Below are 21,950 nucleotides of genomic sequence, written 5' to 3' on the forward strand. Positions count from 1 at the left end.
TACTCAGTTTCTTCCATGCGAGTCTGCATGGAAGACCGGTTCCGCAGTCCCTTACGAGTCTGCGGAACTGGTCTGTGACTCTACAGCTTTATTTTGCTCAATGAGTCTAGGTGTATATCTCCATGCCATTTATTGCTGAATTATAAACAATATGGTCTGCTTTGCAGCAAGAGGATGTTTTTAAGGGCTAGTTAATTGTGTTCACCTAAGTGGGTGTCGGTTCGAGGGTATTTTTTTTTTATTTCGCTTTGATGAAACATGCACTCTCAGTTATGAAATGTTGCTTCAGTCTGAACTTTACGTTCATGCAGCTCTTTGAATCAAACAGCTTCATCGTTTGCTGTCTTTGCTCACTGCCTTATTTCCACAAAGTTGAGCTTGAAGTCTGCGGGGCCCACAAAGCTTTTTTAAATTTTTTCCAACTATGGGGCACACAAGTCTACAATATTATAATAATAAATTTTGTTATATCACTTTTTTAACTGCAGGGGAGCATTGCGTTCAACTTTTTGCTGCTGTGACACCAAATGGCAACAGGCGCACTGCTTTTTAATGTATTGCAGCCGCTTCGTCACTCTGTCCGGCAACAGAGGCGTCCAGTCTGCTACACGGATGACTCGATCGAGCGTCGCACATTATCGCCTGCTGTGCACGGTGAGCTTCACTATTTTCCTGGGAACCGAGAGACCTACAAGTTTGACTTGTACTGCTTGCCGTAACAAGGATGGCTGTATGAGTAGTCCATAACAGACTGAATGGAATTATGGGTAGCTATGTCAAATTGACATTGCTATGTCAAATGACAATAAGCTATGTCAAATTGACATCGCTTATGGTAAAAGTGCAAGTTTTGTGCAATGGAGGGTGAGGAGAAGGTAAGATTGTACAGCCAGAGCAGAATATTGGAGACTGCATTGTATTTGTCACTTTACAAACTGAAATGGGCTTGTACTTTGTTTAGTGTTTGTACTTTGTGGTCTGTTCTTCTGTGGAAGCTTTATTGACTTGAGAAAAGCAGCATTCAGAGGCCTTATTTTGCAATGATTGTCCTAATTTTTTATTCTTCTTGCCTGTAATCATTGGTGCACAGGGTTCTGTGCTGGTGTTATTGCAGGATTGGTTACTTGGCTTGATGGATGACAAATAAATAGGGGAAAATGAAATGTTCTATCACAAGATATGGTCGCAGAAATATTGCAGTGCAGCGGTGCCAAAATCCGTCTATTTGCACTGAATACGTTGTCAATGTAATAAGGCTGATACCAGCATGTCATTAAATTTTGCCTTGAGCTTAGTTGAAAAGTTGCCAAAGGCACCGGCATCTTGGAAGATTCAGAATTATGTGCACATGACCTTTAAATGTTGGGAGCTTTTTAATTTGAAAGTAGCAGAAAACAATAATTGTGTGAGATTCATACATTTGTACCACATATTGAAAAACATAACTTCCAATGTGACCTCCCAATCACAAAAGAGGGAACTACACATTGTGTTGAAGTATTCCTTACTTTTCAAGGAAGTGTTGTAAAAAAAAAGGCATGCTCCTGTCTGTTCTATTTCATCCTTGGCGTTGCAGCATCTCGAAGCTCGGCACGCGTTGCTGCAAAGTGCAATGCGCAGGCGGCCAACGACCGGCCCCAGACGACACGAGAAATTCTTGCCTCCCTACCTGGTGTTAAGGTAGGTGCCACTCCCTTTCTTACCTGTCCATGTTCTTCTTGTCAGTGCCTTTAAGGGGCTGTGAATATTGTGAGCTGCGAATATTCTCTGCCATGCCTTTGTTGTAGCACTTAGTAGCTCCATCTTTGTAAAATCTGTCAAGTAATGTGCTTTCTATATTGTTCTGCACAGCCTCACAAGCGTTCATCACGGAAGCTCAGCATGAGTGAGTATGACTTGATCAGTTGGCATTAACTTCCTGTTTAGTTTTTGGCACATTTACACGGTTGTGAGTCACTTATAGGACGCAGGTATTCTCGCTGCAATTTTTCCAGTATTACTAACCTATGGTGCTGAAACTTTTAGAATAGTCAATAATCGTTGGAACCCCGAAGCAGCTGTAGGACCAGGACATTGGTGAGAACGTGCAGCTGTATGCCACCGAGAGTGATACACTATAACCAAGAGCAGCCAATAATGCAGCCTGTATCATAGCCCCGAAGCTTCCCTAAGGCCATATCATTGGAATGCTCAGTGGGGTGCCTGTGTCAGTAGACTCTACACAGAATGCAGGAACTTGTATCGGTTGTAATGGAGACTACAGAAGTACTAAGCTTGGTTAAAGTAAAGAGTTTGAAAAGACTTGGATATAACTAAATAATTGCACCAAATATAATGAAGTGTTTGCGAAGCCTTGGGTGTATTTCGGGCAGTGACAAACTAGACCGATAGGACTTCGTGAGAGAACTTCCTTGTACAGCTTCACTGTATTTGATATAGAGTCGACACCTGTAAATTCGACCCTTGTGGGACCACAAGATATGATTGAATTAACATACGGTATCATCTTTATTGCTTGAAGTACTCTGTAGTGTCTTTTTATTGCTCTTGAAGTGTGACTCAACCAGCATGAGGCAAAGAGCGCCTGCATGTTTAAACACTGTCCCTATGTGACACGACATGAAATCAGCAGGAACAAAAGGGTTCAAGGACGGAAGGAGCGTGGCTCCCTAAAAGATAAAAGTAGATTTAAATAAAGCGGCTTCACGCTTAGGGAAGCAGTAGCATTGTCAACTGAATTGCTTGTGTTTTCAAGCTTTTAGTAATCACTGTGCGCTCGAGGGGATGCTGATGAGGGTCAGTGGAGATTGAATTAACTGAGGTGACATGTTTTTGAGTTCGAACTTTTTTCTTCTCGTAGCATCGTGTGGTTTCTCACCGGGGCTTTCCAGTGCGTTCGAATTAAAAGTATAATTAAATGAGGTCAAAGTAGCAGGAGTCAAATGTATGAATTACTTGGATTTGCATACATTTTCAACGGTTTTTTGTACAGCTTTCCAGATGTATTGAAGTTGGAGAATAATCAAATAATTTTGCTGTGAATCTAGTAAAAGTGTTTGAGCTTGGCCCTTCTTTAAGCAGTTCCACTTCTACAGCTGCCCAGATTGCAGAGACCCGGAGAGGCTTAGTGGACCTAGAAACACCCGATTCAATATTGGTCAACACTAACATTAAGGTGAGTGACTGCTACTAGTTTGAAAGCTAAGTACGCTGGTTCACCTGTGAACGTTTAGTGTCACCCCGGGAAGTGTGTGTTGTGTTCATGTATGTGGTTAAAAACTCTTTTAATGTGCATCACCTAATTGCTAATTCTCTGCATGTAGAACAGACGTTTGCTTTGAAGAGCTTAACATGCCAGTTCTCGACAGTTGACTGTGCCCCTTCTTTACAGCAAACAGTAGTTATGAGCTTGTTAATATGCAAACTGTACAGTTAACCTTGTTAGAATAAAGTTACATCTGACAAGGGAATATCTTTGCTGTAGGATCGAATTATTTATTAAAAGCATATATTCCTTAAAGGGGGGACGCAGCTTTCGCATCGTGAGAACTGGCCAAAAAATTGACTTTTTGAAGATCACATATTCAATTTCTATAACTCTTTTTCTATCTGATTCCGAAATATCATCACTGTAAACCACTTACGAGGGCTATAAAAAATTTGTTTTATCAGCGAAGGTGGTGAAAAATTTTGTGGGAATCAATAAAGAGCAGCATTTTTAAAAGCCACAATATCTCTGGAACGGTGCAACCGAGCGCCGCCATCTTGGTCTCATTGGAAAGTGCATTTCTTCGTCTTCAAATTTGCTGCTTCAGCTACCTCCTCCATACAGAAACAAGCACACAAAAAGCAAATGACTGAAGGTCGTGCTGGGGCCTCCAATTGGCTGCGCCCTCCACGTGACTCCAGCGCAGTTCGCCATTGGTCCAGGCCTCGCGTCGTCTACTCGGCTCTTTGCACCTCACGAGTCTGGTAGTCTCCACTCACCGTAATCTCGACGTGTCAAAACAGGTGCCGCACGGACATTGCAGTAGTGTGGTCGAACCCTACGTTTGTGGACGTCTCAGACCCACGGCTAAGCATACCGAGCATTGGCGATGCGGAAATCGCGACCAAGATTTGCGTGCGGTATCCTCGGACACGTAGCTAAGCCTTTCAGCACTCGGTGTTTCGGAATTCGTGGCCAAGAACATTGCGTACGCAATCCTCGGACCCACGGCCAAGCATTTCGCACATAGAAGTCTACTCGATGATCAAGCACCTCGCGCTCGGACATCTCGGACCCTCGCCTAAGCATTTTGTTCATCGCCGCCTCCGACTACGTGGTTAAGCTCATTGAGTGTCGACTCCTCGAGCCCGCCACTAAGCATTTTGCACATCGGCACCTCGGACTGCATGACTAAGCACATCGAGCGTCCACCGTCTGTGAGCTAGAAAATCGTCTCGTGTGCACGAAATGAAAAGGCAGAGACCCAAGAAGTCACCTGTAAGCAAAGACATCAAGAACTACAATCCTGGTGCATTTTGAGAGATGTGAACTGCTCCAGAAACTTTGAGGGACGTTTTCTCAAAAGTGTGTTTTGCAAGGTGTCTACCAACTGTGAAAACCAGGAATTCTAAGGGATTTTGAGTAGTCTGGAAAAACTCGGGGAAAACTCGGGGAATTTGTGCTTCTATCAGGGAAAATTAGCTGTAAGTGTATTGAAAGGGAATGGAAGTCGTGGTAATGGTGGCTCGAGTAACAGAGAGGGATCGTAACGAATGGTCGTTGACGCCGCATCGTCGGCTGGAGGAGTTGCGAGAGTAGTCAACGAGCGACTTTCCGCACGCCAGATAATTCGGACCGCTTCGCGGCACCACTACGTGCCCCATAGGGTCAAGTATGTATAAGAACGTCTGAAATTTCGGATGCAAGAACCCTTCGCCGTCAGATTTTCCGGACTTTTCGCCATGACCGCAGGTCCGAAACGCCATTAATAAAAGCCACAACCGCCGCCATTTTGATAACCTCGCCGCCTTGAATCGGCACACTCGCACGCAGATCCGCTGGAAACCGTAGCCATCACTGCGGCAATGCTAGGCCTAGCCGCCTCGAGGTTCGGTATTAAAGGGACACTAAAGGTTACTATTAAGTCAACGTGGACTGTTGAAATACCATCACAGAAACCTCGAAACGCTTGTTTTGTGCCAAGGAGAGACTTATTTTAAGAGAAAATGCGTTCTGAAGCGTCCGCGTACCTCTAGCGCAGTTCGAATCGCCCGCCCTCCGATCGCGGAGTACTGACATCATGGTCTCATAGTGACGTTGCGCCATCGGTGAGTAGAATGGCGTCCGCAAACGGCGCTACAGCTTTTCTGCGCAAAACGCGAACGCGCGGCCAGAAACAGAGCCAAGACAGAGCCGACAGCAGAGCGAAAGCGGCAGTATGGTGGCTAGCGGAAGGAGAAACGAATTACGTCCCACATTACGTCCCACGGCACACGGAGAGTCCGTTTTCGTTAAACTATAGGCTGCGGCGAGCTCGCAGCGTGGTCGGCGTGGTCTATGAGAAGCGACGAGCCTTTTCGCACTCGCAACAGGGCATAAAAATGTGCGAATCGACGCAAAACTCGGCCTAGAAACGTGCTTCGCCACAGCCAGGGCTCAATACGACCCAAGCTGGCACGACCCAGATGTCGTTTCCCGCACCGCCACCAGGCGCCGCTACTATACCTCAAACTCCAGCGCAAGACGCCCATAAACTGGTACTTCATTCTATGACGCTAACTTCGACGCTCGTCGCAATGGACCCTGACACCGACAGATTGGCTCGCGATGGTGGGCTCAACTTCAGCGATTTGAGCACCGACGAGCGCGACCTGCTGCTGAGGGCTCGCACTGCCGGCGTCGTTGCGTACTATGACGGCGGCCTCGACACCGGCTCTCCGGAGCGGGAAAGCAACGAGGGCTTCCCACATCACATGGACGTGGCATTCTCACTGCTTGTTCCAAATGAAAGTTTCGCGAGCCAGCAGAACTCTCACAGCACGACGCGATAACGAAACTACTGAAACTCCAAAGTGTGCGCGGCGCAGAGTCGAGCGAAAACGAAACCTTTCAAACACCCATATTACTGAAGGGTAACGTCAAAATGTTATTTTTTCTTAGAATCGAATAGACGTAGACAAGTAGCATTTTTTTCCGTCTTATAATCGAATGAAATGATATTTTTAATACGAGTAGTTGAGTATTAGTAACACAAATTATGAGGAGTCCTTTCGTCATCGGGCTAGTACCGGAATGTCGCTGGGGGGTCTCAAATCGTGTCATGCATTTACCTCAATTTCTCTGTTACTAAAGCTCTGTTCGCGATTATATTGACGCCTTAGACGTTCTAGAACATTGCTCTACCACTTTAACTTGAGTTTCTGGTAACCTTTAGTGTCCCTTTAAGCTTCTTGCCATTCTGTGCCTTGTTTTTCATTGAAAGAATTCGCTGCTGTCAGCAATGGCACCAACACCATCCTTGTCGTCATCGCGATTGGCTTCGAAGTTCGGAAAGCACGGCGCGTTGCATAATGCCGGTTCCCGAAAGTCAGCTTCGCCTCATTACAGCACCGTTACGCTGTGAAGCATAACAAGTGTGGGAAGGGGCAACTGTCGCAGGACACAGTATGTACAGTCGATCCCGGATATGTCGAACTAGAAGGGGATCACGAAATAGTTCGATATATCGATAATTCGAAATATAAAATATGCATGTCAAAAGCTTCTCTAACAACTCCATGCATCTCAGGGCAGCTTCCTGATGTCGTGACTAACGGGAACTTACCGATCTGTGCCTCCAAGGCGCGTAAAAAAACAAAAACACAGCGCGATGACCAGAGTACTTTATCTCGTAAAAAAATCGGACTTTTGCTTGCTTTTTCTTCTGCACCGTCAAGTTCATTAAGCTGTCTTCAAGCTTGTTGACAGTGTCCAAATGAGAAAGGCCAGCTCCTTCCATTGTGCCATAACAGCGGCGAATGATGCTGAAAGTTGATGCACGTTCAGCTGCAGTGCATGGTGGTTGGTCCTCTTCATCAGAACCTTCGCTGCTGCTCGAGTCTGCGTCCTCATCACCCATGATGTCAGCCACAATCTCCGCAACCCAACCTGAAACGCTTTCAGAACGCCTTGGTCGAGAGGCTGAAGTTTTGCCGTTGTGTTTGGCGGCAGAAACTTGAGGGTGATCTGCTTTAATGGGCAGATGATATGACGGGTTGAACAATTGTCAAGAAGACAAACTTTGCGGCCAGACTTCTCCAGTTCGGCATCCCACGCCTGTAGCCACTCAACGAAAAAATCGCATGTCATCCAAGCTTTCTTATTGGACACATATTGAACCGGGAGGCCTTTCCTGTTCTTAAAGCAGCATGGCAACCTGCTCTTTTCGATAACAAACGGCCGTAGTTTGCATGACCCATCCATATTTGCAGCAAGCAAAATCGATACGTGCACTTTGCTGTTCTTTCCATCATGGCATGCAGTGCCCTTCAGATGCAGAGCCTTGTTTGGCAGCATTTGCCTAAACAGTGCTGCCTCATCTGCGTTGAATATTTGCGACGGCGAAAAGCTGTCGGAAATATTTGGCCAGTCTTTGGACAACCACTTCTCTATGTGACTTGTGCTAGTCGCCTCGCTTTCGCCCGAAAGGGTCTTCCCAACGATGCTGTAGCAACTCTTAAATCGCTGCTGCCAACCAGTGCCACCAGCGAAGCTTTCTTCTCCGAAGGCCACAGCCAACCATTTGGCCTTCTCCATGATCATTGGGCCATCAGCAGGTATGCTCTTGGCAGGTGTCTCTAAAAACCAGGTGTACAATGCCTTCTCTACCTTGTCAAAGGTTGGGACGCACACGCCACACTCCAGGGCAACTGGACTACACTGCCTTCAGCTTAACATCGGCTTTGTTCTTGAGGATCGTACTCTGGGTGTTGCAAGGAATTCCGAACACCGCGGTAACCGACGACTTTTTCTCGCCAGCCTCCACCTGCCGAATGATGTCCGCCTGTGTTGAAAAATCCAAATTCTTGCGTTTTTTCACGGCCATGGCTCCGGAACACGTGCAAAAAGCGGAGAGAAAAACACACTGCACCACACTAGTTTTAAGCCTTCGCGTTGGCCTCGTGAATAAAAGGAACAAAGCGAATCAAAAGATGCACCTCCGCGTCTCTGCACTACCACAAGCCCAAGCTGTACTGACCTCGTACGTCTCACTGCGCCAGCGCTGTCAGCCAACCAAAACACAGGAAACGACACCTGCAGTCAGCGTGGTTTCTCCCTCCCGCTTCCCTTTCACACTCAATCGCACTCCAAGTGGTCCTCGTCACGTGCCTTTTACCCACGCGCCCCTTTCTCAGAGTGCGGGGCGGCGCGTGTGAGATCGCGGGAACATCGCGGGATCTTTGTGAGGAGAAGCGCACTTGCGGGGGTGGGATGCAAATGGAGAAGCGCACTTGCAGGGGTGAAGTATGGTAGGAGAAGCGCACTTGCCAGGGCGCAGCTCAGCACAGAGTTCGATACATCGATATGCCGGTGCACGGGAGTTATATATATACGCGAACAATAGTGCTATACTTTTGCATGGTATTCCCAAGGAGATTTTTCAACTGTTCAATATAGGCAATAATCCGATATATCCGGGTTCGATATATCCGGGAACGACTGTATTTCTTAACTATACACACGTGCACCCACCTTCTCCTGTCACAGCACGAGCACCGATATGCCTAATAAGTGTACTGGCATGCCTTCAGAGCTTTTTCGGGGATGCATTTATTTTTTTGGACATTTTTGCAACCCCTAGGGAGTCCGAAAAATTATACGCTGACTGTGCAACTGTCCAAGACGATGCTTCAAATAGTTCATGTGGCGAATGCGCAGCTGAAGGAGAACAAGAAGACAAAGGACCTACGTATTGAGAAATGAACGGGAAGGGAGGCATGCCACCGCTTTTTTGAAGGAGCTTGCACTCTAAAAGCAAAGTGTTGGCTGACGCCGAAATGCAGGTGTCCCTCATCCTAGCAAAAAAACTCTTTAAAACAGTGAAACGCAACACTGAGGCTTTGTGCGCAGGCTGAGAGTACCGTATTTACACGATTGTAAGTCGACCATTTTTTTTTATTTGAAAGTCTGAAGTTGGGGGGGTTGACTTACAACCGAAACCAAAACATGGCCCCGCCAAAAAAGCGAGACCAACGGGAGCTACAACGTAGTTACCATTTTATGTTTGCTCTATGGCCCTCCCCATACCTTTTCGCTATCCCACGTGTTTGTTCGCTTTTCGGAAGGGTTTTTCAACATTTTTTAGAGTTTTACAATGCATGCAACACTCATGAGGGGGGGGGGGTGTCGATAGTTGATGGAAGCGCTGCTGTTCCCATTTGCGGCGGCACCATGGCGGCACCCTCAGAACGGCGGCAATTGCGGGGAGTATCGGTAGGTCATGGAAGAGCAGACACTGCTCGCGGGTTTCTCTTTCTCTGTTGAAAGACATTGGCATTGGTTTGACGCGCTCCATTAGACTGCCGGCTATGTGCTACTTCCATGCTTCTTCAGTCTTCATGAGTGCTCCAGGCCCACTAACCATTCGGCACTCGTTCACAGCAGCGTTCAAGAGGGCTGCCATCCTTTCGCCGAAGAAACAAATCACTGCTCAGCGGTCCGCAAGTTCAATGTTTCTGAACGGGTGGTGCGAGAGTGGCGACTGCACCAAAGCGAAATTTTTGCCTGTGACGGCAAGTGAGAAATTTCCCACGTGCCGAAGTCTGGACGCTTTCCGGAGCCGTAGGCTAAGCTTGCGGCGTATGTCGCTCAAATGCATGATTGGTCCCTGCTAGTTGAGTGCGACATGGTCATGAAACAAGCCCGGACCTTTGCCTTAATTTTAAGGCCCTGCTCCGCTGTGAGTACGAGTGGCTGGCGGCAGAAGACCGCGAAATTACGCCAACCGGACCTGTCAAGGAGCCTCCCTGACGGCTGTGTGTGGTTGGGCGCATTCGGCGTGGGCTGCTGTTCCACAAGATGTCGTGGTGCGGTCGTTTGCCAAATGTGAAATTTCGCTGGACCACGACGCGCTGTGGAACCGCAGCAACGATGACGATGGGAGCACTAGTGAAGACGAGTAGTCCAGTGACCATGTCAGCTACTAATAAATTTCGTTATCGAATGCGCCCTCGGGTATGATCTCCGTTGTTTTCTTTTCCTGTCACGCGATATGGTGGGGGGGGGGGGTCGACTTACATTCGTGTCGACTTACAATCGTGTAAATACGGTATGTCAGGACAGTTGAGGTTGACTTACCAGCTGTTGTGAGAGGATCTCACTTGTGATAAAGTTCGGGCCTCATACCAACTAGCTTGCTATCAGTTGATAGAAATAGCTCATATTCAAAAATATTCTGTATGCATCTCTTTTTTATTCGTATTTGAGAATGTTCAACTCGATTTGCAATGGGTTGTACTATTTCTTTCGAAGATTTTTTATTCACTGTGCATTTTACTAACCAATCCCTTCTGTTCTCTTTTTAAATAAAATAAACAATACCCCTTGCTATTCAAACTGGATTAAGTTGTTTTTTATTTTGAACATGCTTACTAGAGAGTTGCACCATTGAGTCACATGATGTAGGGAGCCCGTCTTGACATAAAACAAAGTTCTGTGTCACTCAGGGAATATTGCAAAGGCACTCAGGGAAACCCTGGAAAACTCAGGGAATTGGGAAATGCCATCTTGGTAGACACCCTGGTTTTGGGCATTCTGCATTGTCTGTAGAAAGGGTAGCATGGGAATACCTGGACCAATTTTGATGCTGTTTGTTTTTATGTATTCCCTGAAGTGTGCTTGAGGGTATGACAGTCTTCAGTACCTTGCTGATGGCTTAGTTTTTTTTTTCTGCATGCTAATTTGTGAATGACACGCTCTGGTGCCATTAATGAAGGTGAACACGATGTTCTGTGTAAAAAAATAATAAAGCGGTTAAAGAAGTTTTGCAACTGTTGTACCCTGTAGTGCTCTTTTGAGCAGGCAGCTTCCTGGCATGTTTCGTTACAGTGCCAGGTTTTTCATAAGTGGGACGATGTAACATTTTGTAACTTGATAACTAGTCAAGGTATCTTAATGAAACTGCATATTTCTTTATTTAAGACATTTTCGAGTGTGGCTGCCAAATTTCGTTGCTTTTGGTCAAAGAACAAAAAAGTTAGCTCTGATCCCCTTCAACAGATATATTGGCGAAACGAATTGCAGATTTCCTTATGTCTAATAATTTGTGACAGTCGATTCCACTTGCCAAGAAAATTCTATATTATAACCAGTAATTGTTATAACTGGGTTGCACTGAAAAAACAGAGCGGACAGACATCAATATATTTAACTAGGCAGAAAGTAGTAGTTGAACCAACTTATCACATTACTGGTTTCAACAGTACTTGGATATAGCAATGAGCAGCCGTGGCACTGTGAACTTTTCGTGTGTTTTGTGGTAAAATAAACGGCTTACTACAGTGTTTCCAAGCCACGTTACTGGTTGTAAAAAATAAGTTTGGCTACTGGATGTCTGCACAGAAAAGAAAAGGAAGGTGAAACACTGGAAAGGAAAAAAAGAAAAAGATGCGAGCCACTGCCCTTCCTTACTGCATTCACTACATCACCTGCCTGGTGCACTTCTCTCCTGTCTTTTCCACCCCTCCGAAACAGGAGTTGTCTGAACAAGGACAACACAACAGATGTTTGAGCGCAATCACACAATGCAACAATGCAAGAGACTGTTTCGCCATTCCAGACATACAGTAATACGTCATTAACTCGAACTTGCACATCTCGAAAAATCGGCTAAGTCGAAATTTTCCGTGTGTGCGTGTGTGAAAACATTTATTGTAATGAGGTCCGGAGGCCCGACTTCTTAAGCCAAGGCGGGCCGCTCCCACGTTGGCACTGTCAGGCCAAGCCTTTCAGCGACATCATGGGCCCTCTGGACTGCCCTCAGTTGGTCCTGAAACAATGGGCTTTGAATTCTTTTCTCCCACTGTGTCCATTTTTCAGTGAGGTTGGGGAGACTCGCGGGACACCCCGCCAGCATATGTCTGATTCCAATGATGCCATTACAATCGTTGCAGTCCATCTTAATCTCCCTCTCTGGATATATTTTATTAATGGTGTACGGTGTGGAATATGTACCCGTTTGCAATAAGCGCAGTGAGACTGCCTGAGCCCTGTTCAGTTTTGAATGTGGCAATGGGAATTGTCTGCGTCCTAAATAGTAATGTTTGGTAACATCATCGTATGTTATTAAACTATCTCTAGATTCCCTGGCTTGATGAACGGTTCGGTTGTGACTGTCACGGTTAGCAAGTCCTCGTGCCAAGTCATGAGCAACCTCATTGAAGTTTACCCGAGTCTCGTCCACTATCCCCATATGCGCAGGAAACCATCGGATTTCAGTTCTCATAATCCCAATGTTTGGAAAAAGTTTAGCTGCAACTCCAGCTACGTAGCCTTTATCGAAACACTTTATAGCGGATTTCAAATCACTGTAAATGCAGGCCCACTTATTACTCCTGATGGCTAGAGCAATTGCCGCTTGTTCTGCCACCATGGGGTCCTTGGTAAAAATAGTGAGAGCGTCTTGCACCTTCCCTTGATAATTTGATACAATGGCCGTATATGCTTTTTTACCTTTCACCCAGGCAGCATCAACTATAGCTGCCAGTTAGGTCTGCTGCTCTATTTCCTACAAGAGTGGTTTAGCTCTTGCCTTTCTCCTTTCAACATTATATTCTGGATGCATGTTTCTGGGGAGAGGGGAAATTTTCCGTGGCACCGTATCATTTCCCATACGTGCCATGTGTGCATTTCCCATATGTGCCACGTATGCGTTCCCATATGTGCCATACATGCCGCGGTATCTATGCTCTATGTAGCAGACCACAGCTACGTGCAACCGTAGTGCATATGCACAGCGTTTGTTTTCTGCATGACAGGGCTTGAGTGTGTGCTAGTGCTCATATGCTCGTCTGACCGTGCTATGTGATGCAGACTTTCTTTGTCCTTGACCAGCTTGACTGACAGATAGTAGCCACATCCAAGTTGCGCATTTTAAAGCGCTATCAACAAGTCTGCCAAGGCATCTAACCAGGAGTGGCCAGGAGTGAGTGCACGCTGGCAAGCGTGTGTAGGGTCTGCCCTTAAGTTTCGCACGGTTCAAGGCTAGTTGAGTGTTCGAAGCTAGTCGAAATTAGCAAGACTGCATGGCTACAACACCGATAAGCAGGGTGGCCAAAGTTTAATTGCTATGCAGGTGGCTGTGGCGGAGTGCGAGTCGACAATAGTCAGCTTCTTCCAGGAGTATGGAATTATTATAGAAATTTGAAAGGAGATTTTCGCTTACTTCAGCCTGTTTGTTAACTTTGTTTATGACTATACACAATAACTCCCTTACTTTTCGGTCACTACATAATGAGAGTCTTGAATCCGGCAACATTGATGCCTTCAGGTAGCATGTGTGGGTTTATTGACCAGTTGCCTTCACCCAAAAAGGTCACATATTCGTGACGTCTGTGGCAGAAAGGATTTCCGCATCCAACGCCAAGGTTTGCGAGTGGTGGCGCTGGCTAACACTCCCAGGGTTAGTTCTATAATAAAACTTAAATACCCAAGAAAATGGATGGAAAAACGGTGCCATGGTAGCTGAACTGGTAAGAGGATCGCATGTGTAATGTGAAGACGTGGGATCGTTCCTTACCTGCGGCAAGTAGTTTTTTCGTCCGCTTTCATTTCCGTTAATTTATCATTTAATTCAATTAGTAAGTAAAAGTAATTTCCTTTATTGTCCTTGGTGTCTTTGTTGGCTTCTTATGATTAATAAAAATCTGGCCCCTCGGTTAACCTCTTTTCTTCTCGTTCAATACACAGTGACAGTAGAATGAAGCGCACTGATGCAAACACCTTTCTTGATTGATGTCAGCTGTTGGCCAATAGCAGTCACCTATGGGAATCCGCTATATTACGACATAAAGCATCCAGAAATGAGTGAGGAGCAGGCTTCTGTTGAAAAAAGAGCATTTGAAAGAAAGGTGACTTTGCGCTCCTTTTGCGAGCACCAGGCGTTGCGCATGACTGCAAAACTTCGCTGAGATGTTCACAGCAGCGTATGCTATCCGTGGACTATGTCTTTTCACCAAGCCCGATGGGTGGTTCAGGACCCCTGTAGCACCGATGTTCACCAGTGAGCCCGCTTGTTCCTCGCTTGCCAGATCGCCAAAGTGACGTGCCTGACAAAGACTCCCATGCAGATTTTCTTGCCACATGACTGTCATTTTGACCACATCCATCTTGTCTTGGTTAGACCACGTCCTCCCTATTACGACTGCCGGTACATTCTGAATGATTAATGACTTTACCTGTTAGCCCGACGATTCGCCCATTCCGGACAACAATGCGGAAACGGTCACCAAAGCCTTTGTTTCAACATGAGTTTCCTGCTTCAGATGCCCCAAAATTGTTACAACTAATCATGGCCAGCAATTTGAATGTACTCTCTTCACTTCCTTCAACCGCTTGCTTTGATACTAAGCACTCCTGTACCATGGCATAACATGCCTGTGCCAACTAAAGCCCCTGCATCCACGGGCCACCGCCGCTTTCTTAAGTAGCGACAACCTTTGTTGTGTGCCGCCTTTGCCCCTCACACCAAATCCGGTTCCGGCGTTTCCGCTTCCTGGAGTTGCGCTGCGGGAATTTCCGCTTTAACTGCTGTTAGATGATGGTGAGATGCCCATGCGTGCTTAGCAGAGCTGTGGCAGTCACCATAAGAAGAATGCAAAGGGGACAAGCTGTTGTATTCCGCTGAAGTAGTAGTTCGCGGTCACTGTTTTCCAAATGCACGAAAAACGGCAGTGGTCTCCAAGCGCCCAGGCACTACACTACACTGTACGTTGTCGCTCGTCCCACAACCGGTCGCAGGTTGACGCGAAGCAGCGAACACGAGCAGATCGCTGGTTATAATAGGCGGTGGTTCTTGGATGGAATCGCATTCACAGTTTCAACCACAGCTGGTGCAATTAAAGCCTCTCCAGCGACGCAAAAGTAAACAACGCTAAAAAACTAAACGTCACTTCCACTCGGAACAGGAAACTGCAGCTACGTAAGTTCCGCTTGGAGCCGGAAGCTAAGGGGGTGAGTGGGAGAGGAGCGTGGAGGAGGAGGGCAGGTTGGCGGTACTTGACCTGGTCGGTGGAAACGTGTATGGAGGGGCTTTAGTGCCAACGGCATGGTTGAGCAACTTCATTGCTAGCTGAAGGCTGCCCTCACTGTGCGCCTGGATCGAGAGCTCTGGGTCAACCACTTTCCTGTGCTTCTAAGCCTACACGTCGTCCTTCATCGCATCCTTGGCTGTTCAGCAGCTGAGCTCATCTACGGTGCACCCCTGCAGCTTCCTGGAGACTGCGTTCCTTCAGCTCCCCTCACCCCTATCCACTGCAGTACCTCCAATGCCTACAAGACTGCATTCGGCAACTGCACCACGTCTCGCCACATTTTTTTTACCACAGCATCTTCATACATCCGGACCTTGCGTCTTCAATGCACATTTTTCTCAGACGAGATGCTGTAAAGGCACCTCTTACACCCTCCTACGATGGGTCATGCCATGTCCTCCACAAGACGTTGAATTCCGCCACCATCCTATTGAGTGCTTGTGAAGAGGTCATCTTGTTAATCCAACTCAAACTGGCTCACCTCGAGATGCCTCCCATGGAGCTCCCAGTGGTTGTCGCTGGCATATCCACCGATCTGCATGTCACCAAGGTAGCCCTATCTCTGCCTCGTTGACGCATACATTTTGCTGTTCTCTTTGGGTGGAGGACCCTGTAGCACCCACCAACGCCACAAAGCAGAGATGCTAATGTGGGTGCTCTAAGCCTGTGCTTTGGTGCTGGCTGCGAAAGACTAGGAAACTAAAGAGGGGCAGCGTGTGCTCGATTCGTAAGCATGGCACGGGCAGTTCTGCTCTAGAAGCCTGCTACGCTGATCCTCTTGTTCTGGCACTCTGCGTGACCCCTCATTTCCCTACAGCAGTAATGAAGGAACACTGCTAATGTGGTGTTATGTGCGCCAGTAAATGCAAGAATAAAGGCTTTAAAGGCGCAAATACGAATGAAGTGCTCTGGCGTTGATGTCATTCACCTAATATTTCTGCTGATGACCATGGTGGTGCAGACTCTGCCACTTCATTTCGGTCTGATGCTAGTGCCCTTTTAGCTCTTTTGCGTCACACATTTGCGGCACTCACTGAGCTTCAAGTTGTCGAAATTTATTCATGTGCGGCCAAATACGTCTGAATAATTAGTTTGATTGCATTAAATAATGCATACACCTGCCGGGACCAGAGGACAAGTCTGAATTATCAGTTTATTTTTAATTAAAGAGTGTCAAATTAATGCAGTTTTACTGTATAAGTGTATGAATGAAGTGTGTTTCAAAGTCCTTGGATTTTCACCTGCAGAAAGCTTAACATCCTTGAATTTTCCTGGAATTTTGAGTCTAATGTTTTGTACAAGCCCTGTTTTCCCCTTTCCTCCTTCTTAAAACACGAAGTGGCCGCACTCATGTTTGCAGGACCTCCTGACTCGGCACACAATGGCGTCGCTGCCATGGTCGTACCAGTGCCGCCTGGCTAGCCTGCTGCCAGCAGTGGACTGTTGGCAAGATGCGGGCACTGTACGCCTCAGCAGCAGTGCCCTGAGCAATGAGTTTTTTGCACGTGCCTGTCAGGAGTGGCGGGAGCGGCTGGCAGATGGTGAGCTTACACACGAGAGCCAGGTGCGGCTGCGCGCTGAGCAGGACCGGGCTAGCCTTGATCCCTGGAAAGGGCGCCACTTTGAGCACGTCTGGGGACACAGGTCAGTCCTTTGCCACTGGTACAATTTATTTCTGGGCACCTATGTCTGTTAGGGAAAAAAACAAAACAAGTTGCAGATCATCGTTGCGATTGCCCTAGATTTATTGATTTAACGGGTTTCACAAATGCAGGAGCTGTGTGAGATTTTGCAGCATAGGGCTCTAGGCTGATCTTGATCACCTGGGCCTTGGGGGTTCTCACGGTGGGTGGCAAGAGAAATGCCGCCCACTGCTCCTGCGCTTTCAGAGGCGCTTTCAGAGGCGCTTTCAGACTAGGCAGTGAAGATGGTCAGTTTAATCAAAGTTCCAGATTTTCTTTTTAATGTGATTAATATTCTTAGGGTACTCCACCCAAGAACAAAGGGAGAAAAATGCTTATTTGCGTGTCTGCCCCCCTGCGATGGCAATATGTCCACCGCTTTAAGATTTCTTGAGAAACCTGTTAAGCCTCTGTATTGTAACATTCCATTTTCCATTGTTTTGTTATCATGCGGTGCATTGAGTGGCCGATTAATGTGATAATGACAATGTGCGAGTTTTGTTCGAGCCAATAATGGATAGCGAAAAGCATGGAAAATGAAATGGAATGTTAGAGAATACTAACTTTGGTGTCCTTTAACTGGCATATTAAAGTGTGATATGTAAACATATTTAAATTCTGCCTTCATTGGAAGTGTGATGGCTGTTGCCTAGTGTGCCTTGAAGATTTCATATTGTGTTGAGCAGGAATTGTAAAACAAAAATCATGTGACTCCCGTACACTGTGGGAATGACGTAAGTTAAACTTTTCTATGCTTTTTCCGTTGGCTGACAGCAATTGGCAGGGATGTTGATGGCGAATGTTTAAGTTCTTAAGTGTTTAGTGTAGTATGAGAGGGGTAAGATGATGTTAGGTGTTACCTTGCGTGCAGCACTGCTGTTTGTTTGCATAGCACTCAGAATACACAGCGAAATGTTGCTAGAGGTGGTGTTGTGTGCCATTGTTCATTGCTTTTATGAAGGTTAGCATTATAGTTGCACCGCACACGGCTTATCGCATTGTGGCAGAAGTGTTAAACTTAAGTTGAATTATGGGGCTTTACATGTCATGACTACAATCAGATTTTGAAGCACGCCGCAGTTGGGGACTCAAGATTAATTTTTATCGCCTGTGGTTCTTAAACGTGCACCTGATTCTAAGTACATGAGTGTTTTTGCATTTCACCCCCATTGAAATGTGGCTGCCGCTTGTTGGGATTGAACCCGTGCCCTTGAGGAATGTCATAGCCACTAAGCTACCACAAATTTGTGGTGCGTTTGCTTGCGTAATGTTTTCTTCACTCTGCAATGTTTTAATGCGGCTTTGCGTCTACATGCCCTGCGTCAGCTGCCTGCTTGACAAATTCGCTCACTGTTTATTTTTTAGGAATATCAGAAACATACTTTACCGTCCTTTGAACTTGAAATTATCCAGTTTTTCTACAGCTGTTGCTGTGTCTAGCAGTAGTGTTTCCTTGCCGTCTTATGTCGCCTTTTCCCTTTCCGGCACTCTCTCCTCCCCATGCATGCGAACTGCCATAGCTGATGAGCATAGAGTGCCAAGGCTGTTCACTTGTTTTGTGACTGCTCCGGTTCTACACATTATCTGCCTCCTCTCCCTACCTCCTGTTTACCTTTCTATCTACCTCCCCTCCGGGCTGTTGCACCTCAGTATGAAGGCAAGCGCTTTAGTCGCTGCAGTGCTTTTGCAGGTACCAGAATAGGAAACAGTGTACACCGGCATTATCACATCTGACAGGTGGGCGAACATCGTGGGCAAGTTGCTGCGGTAGGCAACTTTTCTTGATCAGGCGTGCCTTGCTTGTTTGCACAGGATCTAGCAGCTGGAAAACGAATCGTAGAATCGCATTGTGGCGATGTAGTTGAACGTTCATGTAGTTGAATGTTTCTCCCTTCCTGCTGAATTTTGAGCTGCAGCAGAAACTCAGTGGCATGAATTAACACATGCATAAATTGAGATCACTTGCAGCTTGTCGAGAGCAACCTCGAGCAGGTGTCATAACTATCATCTCTCAGAGCACTGTGTCTGTACACTTGGCATGCATGCTACAGATGAAAACTTTCTCTTTGGGTACAGGTTACCCTCTGAAGAGCGTGTTGCCTCCTTGAACTTGGCCACTGGCATACCCCTGGCTGCACCCCTGGCCAGCCGCAGAACAGGGCGACCTTTACGTAGGCCTCACAGACCCGGAAACAGCACCAGCCCTGTAAGTGAATTACCTTGGAAAGTTTCAGTGACTGCGTAACATGTAAAATATATTGCTGTAGTGTTGCAATTACAAATCTGATACATTGCACATGAAACTTTGTGCAGAATTGGCAACAAAACTAGTTTGTTTATGCAGTCTTTTTTCATTGCTCTTGCAAGACAAAGGGATCTGCATTTGCACTTTGGTCAGTGATAATGTTAGTAGCAAGCTTTGCATCTGTGCGCCAAATTTGTGGCTTACTCTCGAGTTCTGTTTGAGTTAGCCTAAATTTCTCATTTTCAATTCTGTGCAGCTACTTCAGGGTGTCTACCAACTGGGAAAACTGGGAATTCTCAGGGATTTTGAGTGGCCTGGAAAACTCGGGGAAAACTCAGGGAATTTGTGTCTCTATCAGGAAAGATTAGCTGTAATTTTATTAAAAGGGTCGAAAGTCGCGGTAATGCTGGCTCAAGTAACAGACAGGAATCGTAATGAATCGTCTTTGACGCCGTGTTGTCGGCTGGAGGAGTTGCCAGTGTACAGTCAACGACCGACTTTCTGGATTCCGGATAATTTGGACGGCTTCGCGGCACCACCACGTACCCCATGGAGTCGGTGATCAGAATGTCTGAAATTTCGGATGCAAGAACTCTTTGCTGTCTTATTTTCCGGATATTTTGCCGTGACCGCATGGCCAAAATGGCATCAATCAAAGCCACCACTGCTGCCATTTTGATTATCTCGCCGCCTCGAACTGGTGCTCTCGCACGCAGATCCGCTGGCAGCCGTAGCCACCACTGCGGCAACGCTAGGCCTAGCTGCTTCGACGTTCATTATGAAGCTTCTTGCCATTGGGTGCCGTGTTTTAGAGCGCAGCTCTTTGGCGTCCGTTCCTGGGTTTCGCGTCGTCGTCGGCGTTGTCGTCGGCCTCGTAACCAGCTCCGCCCCCCTTTCATCCCCCCAGCGCTAGCAGCGACCGACTGATACCGCTGGATGCCGCTGACGCCGCTAGAGAGTCAAGATAACGTGACTGCATAGAACACCGTCGCCGCCATGCAGAAAGAGGAGGAAAGGGTCCCCCCCCCCCTGTTCTTGTGTGGCGGATAGGGTGCTCTTCAGTTGCCGACGCGCCGGTTATTTCACGTAGGCCCCGGCACGTCGACGAATACGTGACCACCTTCCCACGGCTAGACCTGGTTCTTAGCGCTGCGGAAGCGAGGGTATCATATTGTTTGTGTCGGCATCGGCGGCGTTGTCCCTGAAACCAACTCCGCAGCTGGGGTTGACTCACTATCGGCGTCAGCGGCATCAGTCAGTCGCTGCTATCTCTTCCCTCCTCCCTTTATCGTGTTGTCCGCTTGCTGCGCGCGCTTCTGCCCCCATCGTTTGCCGCTGGGTGTACACGCCGCCCCCCTCCCCCCTCTTCCTGCGAGTCTCCGGTTGTCAAAGCGCCGGCTCGAACTTAATTCCTTTCTTCCCTCCTCCTCCAATGCAACCCCTGTGCGGTGGCAATCAGAGAGCCAGATCGGTGGCGGCGGATCTGTATATGTGCACCGCCCGAGCCGAAATTGCCGCTGCCGTTCGCCCTGTGCGGTGGCAATCAGAGAGCCAGATCGGTGGCGGCGGATCTGTATATGTGCACCGCCCGAGCCGAAATTGCCGCTGCCGTTCGCCACTGCGAAATTATCTGCCAGTTCTTTCTGAGCCATGAGCGAGACGACCGATGGAAGTCCTCCGTCTGCTGCTGCTGCTGCTGCTGCTGCTAAACGAGCTGCCAGAGCAGAGGCCCAGCGCCGTCGCCGTCAGAATCCAGAGGTGCGTGCCGCCGAAGCAGAAGCTTACCGTCGCCGCCGTCGAGATGATCCAGGAGTACGGGAAATATAAAAAAAAAATTCTGTGATAGCGCATACATGTGTTGCTCGATTTCTTTGCCTCAATCTATCGAAAAGGTGAAACAGCTTATTTGCTGCGCTCAAATTTCGCATTAGGAAGTAACGTAATCGTCGGTAATTTTTTTTTATTGAACGAATTCGCTGCTGTCAGAAATGGCACGGACTCCGCCTATGTGGTCCTTGCGATTGGCTTAGAAGCTTGGAAAGCATGGTGCGTTGCATAATGCCGGCTCCCGAAAGTCAGCTTCACTTCTGTACAGAACTCTTACTTGGTGAAGCATACGCAAAAGCATTGCAGTGAAGCATAACAAGCATGGGAAGAGGCTATTGCCACGAGACACAGTATGTATTCCTTAATTATACAGTCGTCGACCGTTTATTTGGACCTCACAGGGACTGCGGAAATGTCCGAATAAACAGGTGTCCGAAAAAGCAGATTAAGAAAAAAAAATGAAATCCTTTATTTCCATGCGCTTATTCGGGCTCGGCAGTAGGCTTGAAGAAATCGTGAATGCGCCATTGCGCGCTGTTCCGTTTACGCGCAGTCAGATAAGCCTGAATCTCGGAGAGGGTCGTACGGTAGTGGCTGAAAGCACAGTCACGGTTTGTGCACGCTCCGCATGCGACGACAGCGTAGCACATTGTGCATCATCTTCCGACTCGGAGTCATCGCCCGGCGGTGCAGCAGAAACCTGACAAATGATCTCGCCGTCGTTGAGTTCTGCGCATGTCAGTACTGCAGTGTCAGCACCTGTGAAACTGTCAAATGAGACGGTGTCCGGAATCGCAATGCAACCACTGCGCAGGTCTCGGCAGAACATTTTCCGCGTCAGTAAGGAGCACATTGGAAGGCAACAAATCTTAGGCCTCCCGGCACCCGCTTGCCGGCATTCCCCAGCGAAGTCTGCGCGG

At 47.3% G+C, this 21,950-nt stretch overlaps 1 protein-coding gene across 2 annotated transcripts in view; it reads left to right on the forward strand.

Moving 5' to 3' along the window:
* Asx (transcriptional regulator additional sex combs) overlaps window positions 1–21,950 on the forward strand; it is a 69,301-nt gene that overhangs the window by 22,379 nt on the left and 24,972 nt on the right. For both annotated transcript variants that reach the window (XM_075669746.1, XM_075669747.1), the window contains exons 6-11: window positions 564–654; window positions 1,577–1,680; window positions 1,852–1,885; window positions 3,096–3,175; window positions 16,637–16,920; window positions 19,035–19,164. In XM_075669746.1, the coding sequence (XP_075525861.1) occupies window positions 564–654; window positions 1,577–1,680; window positions 1,852–1,885; window positions 3,096–3,175; window positions 16,637–16,920; window positions 19,035–19,164 (723 nt within the window). The remainder of the gene's footprint in view (window positions 1–563; window positions 655–1,576; window positions 1,681–1,851; window positions 1,886–3,095; window positions 3,176–16,636; window positions 16,921–19,034; window positions 19,165–21,950) is intronic.

This window comes from Dermacentor variabilis, chromosome 9 (assembly GCF_050947875.1).
Source record: "Dermacentor variabilis isolate Ectoservices chromosome 9, ASM5094787v1, whole genome shotgun sequence".
NCBI classification, from domain to species: Eukaryota; Metazoa; Arthropoda; class Arachnida; order Ixodida; family Ixodidae; genus Dermacentor; species Dermacentor variabilis.